This window comes from Dendronephthya gigantea, unplaced genomic scaffold (genome assembly GCF_004324835.1).
Source record: "Dendronephthya gigantea isolate DGI-Jeju-01 unplaced genomic scaffold, DenGig_1.0 000005F, whole genome shotgun sequence".
In the NCBI taxonomy this organism is placed as follows: Eukaryota; Metazoa; Cnidaria; class Anthozoa; order Malacalcyonacea; family Nephtheidae; genus Dendronephthya; species Dendronephthya gigantea.
Window position 1 is genome coordinate 3205199 of NW_021163015.1, and position 15328 is coordinate 3220526.

The 15328-nt window shown below is 37.9% G+C and overlaps 3 protein-coding genes across 3 annotated transcripts; all 3 read left to right on the forward strand.

Moving 5' to 3' along the window:
- The first annotated feature begins 34 nt into the window (after positions 1 to 34).
- Positions 35 to 3607, forward strand: LOC114515978 (MICOS complex subunit Mic60-like). Its single transcript, XM_028535304.1, has 7 exons — positions 35 to 327; positions 420 to 511; positions 630 to 825; positions 908 to 1310; positions 1384 to 1913; positions 2021 to 2236; positions 2464 to 3607. The coding sequence occupies exons 1-7, from the start codon at positions 256 to 258 to the stop codon at positions 3301 to 3303; spliced, it is 2349 nt and encodes a 782-aa protein (XP_028391105.1). The 5' UTR covers positions 35 to 255; the 3' UTR covers positions 3304 to 3607.
- Positions 3608 to 4832: 1225 nt separating this feature from the next.
- On the forward strand, positions 4833 to 7116 carry LOC114516123 (uracil-DNA glycosylase-like). Its single transcript, XM_028535505.1, has 9 exons — positions 4833 to 5193; positions 5549 to 5600; positions 5716 to 5759; positions 5871 to 5925; positions 6028 to 6070; positions 6178 to 6266; positions 6359 to 6423; positions 6501 to 6614; positions 6810 to 7116. The coding sequence occupies exons 1-9, from the start codon at positions 4939 to 4941 to the stop codon at positions 6963 to 6965; spliced, it is 873 nt and encodes a 290-aa protein (XP_028391306.1). The 5' UTR covers positions 4833 to 4938; the 3' UTR covers positions 6966 to 7116.
- A 2186-nt stretch (positions 7117 to 9302) lies between these two features.
- LOC114516024 (probable ATP-dependent RNA helicase DDX56) lies at positions 9303 to 15229 on the forward strand. The gene is made up of 24 exons (XM_028535372.1): positions 9303 to 9324; positions 11201 to 11288; positions 11373 to 11414; positions 11500 to 11576; positions 11679 to 11721; positions 11819 to 11902; positions 11983 to 12053; positions 12203 to 12275; positions 12376 to 12473; positions 12564 to 12615; positions 12711 to 12749; positions 12823 to 12887; positions 12961 to 13011; positions 13081 to 13134; positions 13215 to 13286; positions 13365 to 13453; positions 13570 to 13629; positions 13708 to 13774; positions 13887 to 14095; positions 14177 to 14235; positions 14335 to 14440; positions 14545 to 14636; positions 14718 to 14777; positions 14850 to 15229. Exons 2-24 carry the CDS (start codon positions 11217 to 11219, stop codon positions 14871 to 14873), a joined length of 1659 nt encoding a protein of 552 aa, XP_028391173.1. The 5' UTR covers positions 9303 to 9324; positions 11201 to 11216; the 3' UTR covers positions 14874 to 15229.
- Positions 15230 to 15328: the final 99 nt, after the last annotated feature.

The window sequence follows — 15328 nt, forward strand, 5'->3', positions numbered from 1 at the left end:
GGTGATAGATGGGAAATTTGAAACCACCATTAAATTCAGCATGAAAGTCTGCATCTTTTTCATACGGAACATATTAATTCATTTTGAACTGTTCAAAAATTATCAAGAGTTTTTGGTCAGACTTTCTTCTTTATGTCAAATTTCATTGAGTCGTCACCATTCCTCCACTACGAGCGGTTGGAAGATATTTTACATCTTTCCAAAATGGTGATGAACATTTTGCAATTTCTCTGACGAAATATCACCTAAAACATTATGTGGAAAACATCTGCAAGAATTACAAGTCTTCATAATCTTTCTATTAGAAGAGCTTTGCACTGCAATAAGGTAAATAAACGATTATAAAGCATCCTAAGTTTATGTTTTGTATGACATGTGATAAAAGTATGTTCCATTTATAAACTTTCTTGTTTATAAAGGATCGATTATGTAGCGTAAGAAAGTATAACAGGCCAGGCGAGACTTCTCGAACGAGGCAGTTCTCTAATGGAAGTGCAGAAGTAGGATCTGGGTAAGTAACGTTGATACAAAATTTGACACAAAAAGAGATCTGAATGATTCTATAATTATGATTCTGCAAACCACATCAGTTGCATTTTTACCAGCAAGTTTCATTCACTTTGTCTCAGAGCTGGAAAAGTTGTCCTTGGCACAACTCTCGTCGTCGGTGCAGTTATTGGTGGCGGAATGTATTACTCCAGCACTAATCCAGAATTCCGTCAGACGATAGAAAATAAAGTTCCATATTCTTCAGCCTTCTTCAATGCTACCCTTGGGAAAAAAGAACCGAAACAAAAAAACACTCCAAAGAAAGCTCCAGTGTCGGTGAGGTTTACTTTAACAAGATGGATTGATCTACATGAATATATTGAAATTATGATGATTTAATATTTAAACTTTTTTCTAGCCAAGTGCAAAGAAGAGCTCTGAGAACAATCTTTTGCCAGTAACTGGTAAAGAGATGCCAGTTATACCTAATAACAAAGATGAACTAGAAAAACCTGATGTAAAACCATCTGAAATCAAGATCTCCCCTCCTGTGTCAATAACTAATGTTCCTGCGACAGTTTCTTCTGTTGATCAGATTGGTATCTCCTCTGTCGATCTTGATATTTCCAAAGCAGTAGAGAAAGGCATCTCTGACAGTAAGAAAGAAGATCCCCCAATTCCTCAAGATGTCATACATGTCTCCAACGGTGACGTGGGCAAAGATATTTCCACAGAAAAGAAGTGTAGCGAATGTGAAAATGAAAAAAGGGCATTGAAAGAAGAATCACCCAAGATGGAAGTTCCCGGTGACATTTCAAAAGGTATGAACAGTGTATAAAGTTTCTAAGATCATTTACACAAAGTAATCTGAGTGATTTATAATTTTACAAACAGATGATCCAAAACCAGAATCACTTGAAACAATCAAAGAAGTAGACCCAATTGAAATAGCCTTACATACAGCCATTGCAACTATTTCCCAGCTTGGGGAGACAGCAATTGATCTGCATGAGCGAGCAGCCATGGCCGTACAACATCATAGAGACTCTGTTAAGGAGGCTCTGGAGAGATTTGAGAAAGATGGAGTTTCGAAAGATGCCTGGGAACTTCTTAGTAAATTATCAGATTCTAAGACCCAGGCCCTTGAGGAAGCTAAACAAATTAGCACAAAACTGACTGACCTTATTGAGAATGTGCAAAGAAATATAACTGCGGCAAAAGCAAAGGGACTGGACTCTACTGCGGAAGTTGCTTCAGAAACCTTGGCAAAGTTGACTTATGCTTTGCAACAAGCGAAGAACCGTCTTTCAGAGACACAGGCTGAGGGAAGTGTGTTGAAAAAATTCCAGGAATTCATCAAAGAAGAAAAGGAGCATCAAGCTCAAGAATTGGCAGCCATTAGGCCAGAGTTTGAAATTGATACAGTGAGTGAACACTTTAATATTTTGAAGAGATGAATTGCTGAAGCAGTTTATGTATAATGCATGGGAAAAGTCTACTTAAACCACTTGATATGTCTCGGTTTTTTTAGTTAGAAGACAAGGCAGATGCAGCATTGTTGGCTTATGCACAAAAGAGAATGCGCCTGTTAGAAGACACGCTTCAGGCACGTGAACATCGTGAGAGGAAACTGCTGGAAGAAGCTCTGAAGAAACAGGAGAATGAGTATGAGAAACTGACCTCAATGAAACTACAGCATGAACTGGAGAAGTTGAGAACAGAGCTGAATAGTTTGATGAAACAAAAGGTGAGTGGGCAAAGATAGTTGGGGGTCTAGGGTACGTGTCTGGCAGATGACATCAAACGGGGGGGGCACAGAGATAGGGAAAGTGGGGGTAACCGGTAACAGAGAGAGGGAAAGTGGGAGCCACAGAGATAGGGAAAGGAGGGGTCACAGAGAGAGACGAAGTGGGGTCCTGAGAGAGAATAAAGGTGGGACACACAGAGAGGGGTTAAACACACTCTCTATCATAGGAAGAAGAGGAGATTGAACGTCATGAAAACGACTTACGAACGCAGTTACGTCGACAAGCAGCAGCGTTTGGTGACCATCTTAACGAAGTCCTTAAAGTTCAAGAAACCGAGTTGAATACGAAACATGACGGCGTCTTACGAGAAAAATTACTGCTTGCGCAACAAGAATCAGAGTTAAAACTACGCGGGAGCCTGGCACGACTGAATGGCGTCATAACCGCGATTCGTAACAAAGCTGATACGGAGAAATATAACGTGGAAGCACAGCGACTGTGGCTGGCTTGTCAGTCACTTTCAACTGCTATTATTGGCTTCGGAGACAGCCGTGACCAACCGTACCCGATACTTTCCGAAGTCGAGGGTATCCGCCGTGTGACCGATGGCAACGAAGTCGTAGGCAAGGTTCTTGATTCGCTACCTGAGAATGCACTCAAAAGAGGTGTATACACTGAAGAATCACTCCGACGACGGTTTACGAAAGTGAAGCAAGTTTGCCGGGAAGTGGCGATGATTGGTGAAGACGGGGGAGGGGTGTGGAGCTATTTGGTCTCCTATCTCCAGTCTCTTTTCGTGTTTGAAGCACGCACGGTTACGCCGCCGGCATCCATTGATCCTGACGAGCTAGACACGTACAAGATATTAGCTTTGGCAACGCATGCTTTGGAGAATGACGACACCGAGCAAGCAGTTAGGTATATGAATCAGCTGACCGGAGAACCGCGCCGGATAGCGAAGGACTGGATCGAAGAAGCGAGACTCTTTTTAGAGGCAAAACAAGCCGCGCGCTTTCTGACGTCATTTGCGTCTGCGTATAACATTGGCGTTGAACAGCAGAAATGAACGACATTTTATGGTAGTCAAGCTTTATATATTATGCTATATTTTTCAATAAATACTTGGCTCTAATACTTAGCTACACTTTGCAAAGTGTGTTCTAGTTCCTCCATCCCCTATATTCGGCATTTTGCAACTCAAAAGCCTTTTAAGGAACACAGAAGAACGCAATCAAAACCGAAGTCTGTCAATATTATTCTGCATTGTATGACCCCAGACATGTCATATATTTCTGTTTCGATTCCTAGCAGGATCTGTCGACAGAAAAATACGACTTCTTTGGCATGCTTCACGAAACCTTGTTTTCATTGTAAAATATTTTAAATTCTCGTTTTACACGTGGAAACAAGTGATAAAATCAACATTTGATCATCTGTTGATAAATAAGTTTATGTAAATGAGGTAACCGTCAACAGTGCGGCGTTTTAATGAAAGCTAGAGCATCCTCGTCTGAAAGATGTTGCCCTCTTGTTTTTTCAAAGGAACGTGAGTTATCACAGCTCTTCTCGACAGTCTGAAGCTTACAAGGAAAATGAATTAATTCGCAATATACTACAACATGTCTCCACACTTTTGTTTTCATTTCTGATTAAAAGTAATGCTGAATGTTTTCATTCCTTCATATCTATGACTTGTAACGTTTCACGGCCTTTATATCTCAAGATTTTACTCCCGAATCAATCTATTCCTGCAATGGTAATCTACTTTAGTACGGCCATCCTAAAACCCCATTAATAACAAACTAAAGCTTTTTATTTATTCACGTTGGCAAGTCTTTCGCATATAGACGCGTGTCTTCATTTTGATAATTGGAACAGCCTTTAATCTCTAAAGCTCCTCATTTGATACAAATTTCTGGATGGAAACCTCCTGAAGTTCGCTGCTTGCTTGCCAGAATCATTTTGCATCTTTTTCATCGCTTTTGCGGTATTGCCTTCTTGGACAGCTGTGCCTATGATTAGCTCTGGCTCGGCCAAAATATTTTCTCGAATAATTCCTACGACCTCATAGAATATGCACAGATAAATCACTCCAACAAGGCATTTTTGAAGAAATACTTCATCCATTATTGTTTGCGGCCGTTTGACTCATTCACAACCGTTCAAAGCATTCGCTCCTCTCACTTACAATTTGTTTCTAACACCTGCTGCATACGGAATAAGTCTGTTCATTGGATAATGCAAATTAGCCAGTAAGTTGAAACTTCAGTTTGCAAATCAACTTCAGTTTCAAGTGGGGATGATAAAATCCCTTTTGGTTGCCCGGGGTTGGACGTATCACTGGTTGGAATGCTTTTTTGCATATATATATTGCAACCAGTTGAAGTTAATATTGGGTTCCGACTCTCTTCTCGTAAACATACAAATCTCTTTCATGCATGAATAGTATTGTGAAAAAGGGCATTTAAAAATAGAGCATTTTTCTTTGCATGCTGAAGTTCCCTGATTTCTACGTGTTTGACTTCATTTGACCCCGCGAAATTTGCGACATTTGGCGGGAAATTCATACCATGTGACCACGATTCGATATTTATAACCAGAACGGTACATTACCATCGCTTTAAATTGTAACAAAATCGTTACAAAATATACCAGTAAATACAGTGAAAGTAAATAGATAGCAATACATTGGCATTTGGCAATGCTCGGACAGTCGAGAATATCAAGATTTTTTGTAAAGCAACCGATGAAACGTAAGTTAGAGGATCAACAGTCGCCTCCGCGATCATCAAAGGCAATGAAAACAGGAGATTTAAGTCCAGAGCAGAAAGCTTCAATAGAGGAGAAAAGATTGCAAGCGTTGGCTAAGTTCGCAAGTAAATCTGCTCCAAGTGGAATGGGAGAAAGTTGGAGGAAAGCTTTAGAAGCAGAGTTTACTAAAGATTATTTCAAGAAGGTATGAATTGTGATTTGAGATTCATAAATGATGGTAGTTCAATGAGAAATTGTAGGAAATGCAGGGATAAGAATATTTGCCAATGGTTCATTTGATATATATTAACATATTAGTAATATTTGTATTGGTAATATTTGTACAATCTACGAGGTATGACATGAAACTTCCACCCTTCCAGAGGGTGCCCACTCAATTATGGGCTAGCTAGGCCAGGTCAGGTTTCCCTGCACTATTGAAACCCAATTAAACATGGCTATACTCTTCAGCCCAATTAACTAGTGTTTGCCGGTTTTACCATCTAATATTACAATTTTATTTTCAGAGTACTAGTAATAGATAAATTATCATTTTTCAGCTGATGGCGTTTGTTCAGACTGAGAGACGATCACATACAATTTATCCTAAAGGTATGATCTGAAGAGTGACTAATTTACAATCTTTCATAAAAAAAATCCATGATGTTCATCAAAACTCCATCAACTAGTTATATTTTTCACAACAACAAAATGGTGACATTTTTAGAAAGTGATGTTTATTCCTGGACCAAGCATTGCTTGATCGGTGAGGTAGGTCTGAAACCTCATATTTATGGTTTCTTGCCCAGACCAATGATCATGCCTCGGGTGGATTAGGGAATAAAGCTGTGCTTTACCAGATGTTTTCATATTAATTGCAAGGTGAAAGTGGTGATTATTGGTCAAGATCCTTACCACCAACCACAACAAGCACATGGTTAGTTCTATATCTTTCTATTTTACCTTATGTTACAATTAAATTGGACATGCACATCTCCTCTATCGAGATATAATATTTGTTCAATTTTTTTGCTCTTAGGTCTATGTTTCAGTGTTCCGGCTGGTGTTACACCACCACCAAGGTATGGTATGATTTCTCGGTAACAATTTCTCGGGTAATTGGTGCAAGGACCTGGTCTTGATTCTCAGTCCATTTTCTTCATATTAAATTGTTCTTTCCAACCAAAAGTTTGGTGAATATTTACAAAGAATTACAAGATGATATTCAAGGATTTTCAATTCCTAAACATGGCAACCTTACTGGATGGGCAAAACAAGGTACGAAATAATGCAATTTACTTCAATCTACCTTTGAAATCATCATCCTGATGGCAGGACATTATCATAAAACTAAAGTATTTGTCCATTAGGTGTTTTGTTGCTTAATGCTTGTCTGACAGTTAGAGCAAGCCAACCAAATTCACACAAGGACAAAGTATGTTATATCGAATATATATAAATTGTTAATAACCCAACAATTGTTAATAACTTGACGATAAATTTATAATTTAGGGTTGGGAGAAATTCACAGATGCAGTGATAAGGTGGATCAATACCCACCTTGATGATGTTGTGTTTCTCTTATGGGGTTCCTATGCTCAAAAGAAAGGTGCTTGCATTGACAAGGTATTGTAAGTTAATTTTCATATATTTGACTGGCTCACAGGTGTTCTTTATGGAAGATAGAGGGTGAGTCTAATGTTATAGAGCTGGTATTAGTGTTGAGATCAAGGAATGAATCAGCTACAATGGACGTTCTTATTCCACCCAACTCCTAAATCTTTCCGTTCATTCACCCAGTATATCTTTTCCTCATTTTAGAAAAGGCATTGTGTGCTGAAATCTGTTCATCCATCACCGCTGTCTGCATACCGGGGATTCCTGGGTTGTAAACATTTCTCACAGGCAAATGAATATCTCAAGAAGACGAAGAAAACCCCAATAGACTGGACTGAACTTCCTGCTGAGGCATCCTAATACTTCGTTATTTGGCAAAAAGACATTTTTTTTAGATAATGCCATCTTTACATTGTTTTGCGAAAGAGACGCTGTTGATATTCTGAAAGATTTGTAGTATTCTGAAAGATTTGTAGTATAGAACTATTTTTGTACAGAAACAATTTGACATGAAAGAAAAAATCGCTCTATTAAAGTGTTTTGTTAGATATTTTATAATAAAAAAAAATTAAACTTCACAGGTTTGTGAATTAATTTTGGGAGTTAAAATGCATTCTAAGCTCTGTAAATACAAAAGAACAGTTTTATCAAATCGTTTTTGTTCATTGTTCATGGGAATTGTCATATTCCAGCCATAAGTTCGCAGCTAATTTGAATTTCAAAGGTGTCAGTTTTTTTTTACTCACCCTGTATTATCTGCCAAGCGAATTAAAAACAACAGTTGATGAACGGGGATCATTATCTATTGTTCTTTATGCGGCAAGTTAGAAGCACAACGTTTGAAACAGGACTTACTGTATATCCGATGCATAAAGTGCATTGTCCGTTGGAATTTTATTTCACTGCATGGTAGATGGTAATAAAAGGTGTTTAAATTCGAGCAGAAAGTCAGAGTTGGTTGCATCGAAAGAGGAAGGATCACTCGAAGAAGTTTCAGTAGGAAAAAGTTGGAAGAGTCTTGCTCAGGTATGTAGGTACATGATCATGGTTGTTTGAAAGAATCAGTTGGCTTGGTCTTTGGTTTTGCATCATTACCGTTGATTTGAATAGAGCGAGTGGAGGCATATTTTTGCTAATTTTCACTGCTCTATCTTGTATATTTCGATTGAAAATGTGAAATACAAGTGAGCTAACAAACCTGATTTTATTTTTTCTCGCTATTTCATTTCAGAACGAACTACGGCGCCGAAAGATTGGGAAGGCGAAACACAAACGCTTGCTCGCAGCGAATAATAGGTATTGTTCTATTATATGTGTATTTTGCATTTGTGACTTGTAATAACACGTTTGTTTGTACACAGTGGGCGAAACTAGGCACTAGAATATAGTTTATCGAACTTTTTGGGACTTCATCCTAAATTTTTCCCACGAAATGGCTGAAACTTCCCCAGCTGGCGTTAAGGCGGTTTTCCTCTAGGCGGAATTTTTCGATCGAACGAAATTTTTCGTTCAATTTTCTTTTCAATTGTGGTCGGTCAAGCGAATCCGCTTCGGTCGACTTCTCACAATTGAAAAGAAAATTGAGCGAAAAATTTCGTTCGATCGAAAAATTCCGCCTAGTGGAAAACCGCCTTAATGCGTATTTCGGACACGGTTGTCCAATAGCATGAAACCCCGAGTCCCGTCCGCAAGTGCCTCGTGTTGTACAGAGAAAGACCCGTATATTGGTATATGTATGTATTTTATGCTAGATTTCACACGTGCTAAGTTATTTCAGTCTGTGTATTGATTTCTACTTCCAAAAAATCAAGCAAGTAGCAAAAGCAAATCACTTTAACTAGGCTTCATATGCCTGTGAATTTTTTTATTTTATTGAAGTTTTCTTTTTTAGAGTGAAAGAATCGTCGACGTGTCGAGAGAGCTTCGCCTTGGGACATTTATGCACGCAAATACAAAACTCAATTTGATTTCGGTGCATGAAAATATGCATGAGGAAAAATTGCATGAGATTTGGCTTTTTGACTTGAGATGTGCTAAACACTCTTCTGTTTACCTCCTTGATTTTTAACTTTTCAGCTTGCGGTTTTTGCATGTGTCTGGTCGTGTCAAGCGCATGCGGGGCAAATGCAAGTGATTTGGGGCCCCATCACTTGTATTTTCTCCATCTTGAACGACAATAGTCCGGAACAAAACTATCGCTCACAAAACGTCTAAAATTGCATGAGAAATTGTATTTCTAGAAGGAGATAATAGTTGAGAGCTTTAGTTTTCTCAGGATCATTAAAAAAACGATTAATATTTCTTACAAAAACGTGCATGACATTTTGTATTCGCGTGCGCAATGCGAAGGCTTTGGACAAGTGGCGTAGGAGATGTTGAAGGTGTACAATCGGGTTTTGAGTGATAATTTTATCCTGAATTCTTTTATATATATATATACATTCTCTCTTGAAAGTGAATGATATCAAATTTTGTATCTATACGTTAAGAAATCTGATGATGAGAGATCGTCGCAGGATCAGATGATGGAGGGTCGTCGCAGGATCAGATGATGAAGGATCGTCGCAGGATCAGATGATGAAGGATCGTCGCAGGATCAGATGATGAAGGATCGTCGCAGTTGAGATGATGATGGATGGTCGCAGATAAGATGATCAGGGATCGTCGCAGGATCAGATGATGGACGACGAGACGGGTGTACAAGTAGAAGCTGGTTGAGGTACATACTATAGTTATACTATTTAGAGTGATGCATGGTGCATGATGTATGTGCATGTTTATTCCGGTATTGATTCCTGCTGGTGGTCTAACCTAGTATATTCACACATCAAGTGACATTTCACCTTTTTCGACAATGCATGATAACATGGCGTTTTGATGAAACATTCCCAGTTTTGTCACTTGCGTGTGAATTTTAACGACTTACGATCGTAGTTTCTTTCATTTCGAAGTAACAAAATACAATTAGCGTGGCCGTGGTCGACGCGCGCGCAGCGAAAAAAAAATCGAAATCATATTGGCCTAACTCGAAGGTAATCCAGTGTACTTTTATGATTATATTATTTATATAAGTTCTCTCGTTTAGCCGTAGCATGGCGACGCGCACGCAAGCTAGAAAATAATTTCGAATTCGTATTGACCTAATTTTAGATTAATACGAAGGTAATCGCGAGTACTTATATGATTATATAAGTTCTCTGTTCAGGCTGTTATAATGCGACCGTTGCGAAGGACCGTCCGTCAATGGCATCAAAAATTATACTTTCGGATTAATTGAAGTTTAAAATAAAAAAATGACAATTTGATGCTCGATTTGATGTTAAGACATCAGCACTCTTCTGTTTACCTGATTGGTATTAATTTTTCCGATTGAAGTTGAAACTCTCCGGTTAATCTCGAGCATGAAGGAAATAAACGTAATCTAATGATTTTGACTAAATGACTTTGAAGTTTTTATAAGTAAAATATAGCTCCTATATTACAAGATATATTACATTGCACAATAACAGGACTTGCATTCATGAGGGTATATGGGGTATATACTGCATGTGTTTAATTATTGTACAGTACCCTCCTGCCCAAAGAGATTTCCTTTTCAACAAACCCCCTTGCATTTTGACACACTTACTATGTTTTTTAATTCCTTACACGCCTCACCGTCGAGATGTTGTTGAAGAACTCTGAAATGAAGCAATGGAAGACAAGGAAGAGAATTGTTCACGAAAGGTAATTATAAGGTGCGAAAGGTGAGAACATTATTGATTCTTGTAGCAGATACGAAGTAAGTTGCATGAAGCACCACACTAGCAGATATGAAGTAAGACTTAGAAAGTTGCATGTTGAGCCCGATTACGTTTATTTCCCTCTTCATTTTCGGTCAAGCGTTATCCAGATAAAAACGGTGCATGAGGTGCATGTCAAGAAGAGTGTTGTTGTCTACATCGGTTTGAGATGAAAAAGCATGCAAGTCGTGAATTTCTTTGAAAAACGATGACAGACTGAATAATTTGTGTTGCCATTGTCGGACAAAGCGCAGTTTAATTTCTAAGAGCCTGGTGTTTTGCGATGCACGATATGCGCGCGGCGCACGTTAGACCACCAGCGATGGAATTGACGAAACTCGAGAATTGAATAGCAATTCCTGGGACTCAGTTTGGAGAAGCGGAACTAAAACGGTGAACTATTGATAAAAACTGAACTGTCTTGCGAACGATTTCTAATGAAAATACCAAATTCGGACCGCTGGTCAGGTAACCTGAAATTCAGGTGACCTTTGGAGGGTTTTTCTCCGGGCACTCCGGTTTCCCTCCTTTTCGTTTGGCTTTAAAAACAGTGTCCATGTCTGGAGCCAAACCAATACGTGTTCGTTGATAGTGATAAAACACGTGTGTGGCTTCTGGGTTCGTTTCTCAGAACACTGTCGCAAAAGAAGTTTAAAACTTGGACAGTCGCGGGGTACAGGTTCGCAACATAGAGATTATAAATAACACATATTATTTAATACATATTATTATTATACAAATACACGTGTTATTTATAATCTCTATGGTTCGCAACGCGTACCTATTTTTAGTACTTTTGCTTCTCATATTGAGCCCGCAATATTTCAAGATGGCCGACGAGAATGTGCAAAAAGAAGTTAAACATTTTCACGAGTTTGGCCTTGATGACCGTCTTTTAAAGGTGGGAAATCTACCTCAGTTCACTGTGATGTACTGGCAGTCTCTCTTTCTATCTTACGGGTATTTCTATTCTGTTTCTCATCAGGCAATTTCGAAGTTAAAGTGGTCGAAACCTACAGCAATTCAGGTATATTCAGGGATAAGTTATATGAATTGGGTCAGTAATAATACGATAATCCTTTTTGATAAATCTTTGATTATCCTTGTCATAGGAAAGTGCCATTCCTTTGGCAATTGAAGGAAAGGATATTCTCGCTAGAGCAAAAACAGGTTCAGGAAAAACTGCAGCGTAAGTACATCAGCACATATTATTTGAAATATATTGTTGTGTATAGTGCATTCTGAGGCTCAGAAAGTAGCCTAAAATACCTGTCTTCTCTTAAAATATTAGGTATGCTATTCCAATTATTCAAAAAATCCTGCAGGAGAAAAAGGTTTGTATAGTATTAAATAAATTGCTTGAAAACAATATCTGGTGCTGCTCACTCAGTAAGTGGAGCTTCCAATGTTAATGTTATTTCTCATTTTAAGACCAACCAAAGTGAAGGATCTGTGAAAGCACTGATTTTAGTTCCAACTAAGGAATTATCTCAACAAGCATGCAAAAACGTAAAGGTATATTCTATAGAAGTTTAGAACAGTCGTGCTGAACCTCAATGAGAAACGCAAATGAAAGATTTCACATATTTTTATAGGATCTTACGTCATACTGCTCTCGGAGTGTGCGTGTTGTAGACGTTGCTCAAGCAACCCTGGATGTGGTCAGGTACATGGAGTTATCATTCGATAATTAAACTGTTGATTTAGCAATTAAATAATGTATATTGTATCTAAAATAACTCAATCATGTAAAGACACACGTCTGTTGTGCCTAACGATTTCTGAATAAAGTTTTATAATTAATGTTTTAAACAGGCCAATTCTGTTGGAAAGACCAGATATTGTTATTGGTACACCAAGTCGTGTTTTGGCCCATCTCCAGGCAAAGGTTGGTTTTCACATGGAACCCAAATGTAACTGATACAACATTTATAAATAATATCAATTGTTTTAACTTCAGTGACATATCATTGTATATTATTTCATAGGATCTTGAATTGAAGGAAACGTTAAAAATGTTGGTTGTTGACGAAGCTGACTTGGTGTTCTCATATGGTTATGAATACGACTTGAAAACATTGTTAAGGTTGTCTTGCATTGTACATAAGGAATTGTTTTTATTCCATCTATATATCCTATAAATATAATATATCCTATAAAATAATTTCACTTTTAGTCATCTACCAAAGATCTATCAAGCATTCCTAATGTCCGCCACGTTATCAGAGGTGAGTTGTGAGTCACTGGAAGCCTTCCTTTGGTTAATCAGTGCCGTGTCTATCAGTGCTGTGTCTCTAAACTACTTTCCTTCATTTTATATTAGGAAGTAAAAGAGCTCAAGAAAATTGTATTGCAAAATCCTGTATGTCTCTATTTTAAATATTTCTGCATTTCTTTAATATTTAAGTTAACTTTGAACTTGTTTACCACTGTAGGTGACTTTGAAATTAGATATCTCTGATTTGCCAGAAGAAAGCAGTCTAAAACAATATTTAATCAAGTAAGTATTGCGTGGAGTTTAAGATTTTGTCATTATAAATGTGAAGTTTATTTAGCTTTTGTGGTTCTTTTAGATGTGAAGCTGATGACAAATTTCTTCTGGTTTACACCCTGTTGAAGTTGAAGTGAGTCTCATGAGTTTTTTGTACCAGTGCATAGGACACAGCTTCTGAGATTTGTTCGTTCTTTTCTAGGCTTGTTCTTGGAAAAACGTTGATATTTGTCAATGGTATTGATCGTTGTTACAGGTGTGTGAATGTTTGAAATTTTAAATAAACTCAGTGGAACTTTAATTTGTATTGATTATTGTATATTGTATCCCTTTCAGGCTGAAGTTATTTCTGGAACAATTTTCAATCAAGACATGCGTTCTTAACTCAGAATTACCACATAATTCACGGTGAGTTTTTTGAGATTTATATGTTTGATTAGGAAGTTCCTCGTAGCGTTAAATTAGCTAATATCTCTTTTCTTTTAGATGTCATATTGTGGAGGAATTCAACAAAGGAATATATGACTACATCATTGCAACAGATGAAAACATTGATTCTGCAAAATCTTCAAAACGTATCTTTTTAAATGTCCGACTTATGAATGTGATGATCCGAATGGCTTGAGATAAGTTTTTTATAGGTTTGAGATGTGTTTTCATCGTTTTTGTTTCTTTGACTGCAAGCCCTCAGCTCACAAGAATGTAAATAAAGCCAGTGAATATGGCGTATCTCGTGGTATTGACTTTCAAGGTGATCATCTTAATTGGTTTCGTTGTTAATAATACAAATGGACAGGAAAACGACGTTGACAATTTTTTTTAATTTCAGATGTTGAGAATGTTCTGAATTTCGACTTTCCAAAAACGGTTGAAAATTACGTTCACAGAGTTGGCAGGTAGGGTGAATTTAGTGTTGAGAGAGAGAAATAGGGGAGTGAGAGAGAGAGTTGGGGAGGAACGTTCTTAGAAGAATGACGTAATGTGAATTCTTTATAATTTCATTTCCAGGACGGCTCGTGGTCATAATACCGGCAACGCACTCTCACTAGTGACGTCATCCGATGACAAAATGATTACTGCCGTGGAAGAGCGATTATCTCCGAACTTTGCGTCGGCAAATGAACGCATTTTCAAACCGTTTAAGTTCAAAATGGAGGAGATTGAGGGTTTTCGGTATCGTGCCCAGGATGCTCTGCGCGCTGTAACGAAAGCTTCAGGTAAGATTAGAACAGTTTTCATTGATAAGGCGTAGCAAAGTTGTACCCAGTACCTGCGACACGTTGTGTTCTTTTTTATAGTGCGGGAGGCAAGATTGAAAGAAATTAAGTCGGAAATATTAAATTCAGAAAAATTAAAGGTAAATTATATTCTTTCTGAAAGAATCTTGTCATTGATATGAAAAACCTTGAAAATCACTTCTACATGATATATGTCCCCACTTTTACTTTGTTCACAGGCTTTCTTTGAAGACAATCCGCGAGATTTGCAGCTTCTGAAACATGATAAAGATCTTCATCCTGCGAAGATTCAACCGCACCTAAAACACGTCCCGGATTATCTGGGTAATTTAATATTTGTCTGCACTGTTCCAGGCGATAGACAGACTAAACTTAACACTTGTCATAGTTTATAAATCCTCACACATTTACGACGAATTTTCGTTTAGTTCCTGATACGCTGAAACCAACAATGACCAATTCTCAACGACGAAAAAGAAGCTACGTTTCCTTCCATAAACACCAGAAAAATAGCAACAAGGTGACGTTACTATTGTTAAATATTTTATTCGTATGTCTATCGCGTATATTTACAATGATATTGTTCTATTTTCGTTTGCAGAAACAAAAACTAGACCCACTGCGTACCTTTAAGGCAACTCAAAAATCTCACGAAAATAAGGTAAGGACAGGCGCTCAAGTTCTATATCTTTAGAAAGAGATTAAGAATTCGGTAAACTGGTTTTTAATTTAGAAACGACGGAAAAGTAAACGCTGATTCTGTTGCAAGGAGTTGTTAGGAAGTTTCCTGAACACAAATTGTGGAGACCTCGAAGATAGGAGCGTGATTGAAGTGCATGTGTCTTGGGTGTATTTAGAGATCATTGATGGTTTGGATTGCAATCAATCAATGGCTGTATTGGAAAGTCTGAGATGTTGATTATACTAGAGGTGTCTGTAGGTGAAAGAAACAGTAGCGTGCTACTGATTTCTCAGTACTTCTCAGTACTGAAGTAATGGAACCACTTTTAATATCATGAGCTTACTTACTAAATTTCCATTGTGAACTTTAAAACATACATGGTCATAAAACGGGGATATTTTGTAATAGGTTCTTTCCTAATATATTGAATACCACACACTGGAATCGAAGCGTATTTTATTGCTCGAGTTAGCCCGGCTGAATCCAGCCTTTGGGAGGGTGAGGGGCGGTGAGGCGCCCGGGAGGTTTTG

Bases quoted from the DNA above. Each gene is read 5' to 3' on its own strand.
- LOC114516123 (XM_028535505.1), top strand. From the start codon at position 4,939: ATGCTCGGACAGTCGAGAATATCAAGATTTTTTGTAAAGCAACCGATG. The intron at 5,194-5,548 runs GTATGAATTGTG...ATCATTTTTCAG, and splicing joins CTAAAGATTATTTCAAGAAG to CTGATGGCGTTTGTTCAGAC. The intron at 6,424-6,500 runs GTATGTTATATC...TTTATAATTTAG, and splicing joins CAAATTCACACAAGGACAAA to GGTTGGGAGAAATTCACAGA.
- LOC114515978 (XM_028535304.1), top strand. From the start codon at position 256: ATGTGGAAAACATCTGCAAGAATTACAAGTCTTCATAATCTTTCTATT. The intron at 512-629 runs GTAAGTAACGTT...ACTTTGTCTCAG, and splicing joins AGTGCAGAAGTAGGATCTGG to AGCTGGAAAAGTTGTCCTTG. The intron at 2,237-2,463 runs GTGAGTGGGCAA...TCTCTATCATAG, and splicing joins ATAGTTTGATGAAACAAAAG to GAAGAAGAGGAGATTGAACG.
- LOC114516024 (XM_028535372.1), top strand. From the start codon at position 11,217: ATGGCCGACGAGAATGTGCAAAAAGAAGTTAAACATTTTCACGAGTTT. The intron at 14,441-14,544 runs GTAATTTAATAT...ATTTTCGTTTAG, and splicing joins ACACGTCCCGGATTATCTGG to TTCCTGATACGCTGAAACCA. The intron at 14,637-14,717 runs GTGACGTTACTA...TTTCGTTTGCAG, and splicing joins ACCAGAAAAATAGCAACAAG to AAACAAAAACTAGACCCACT.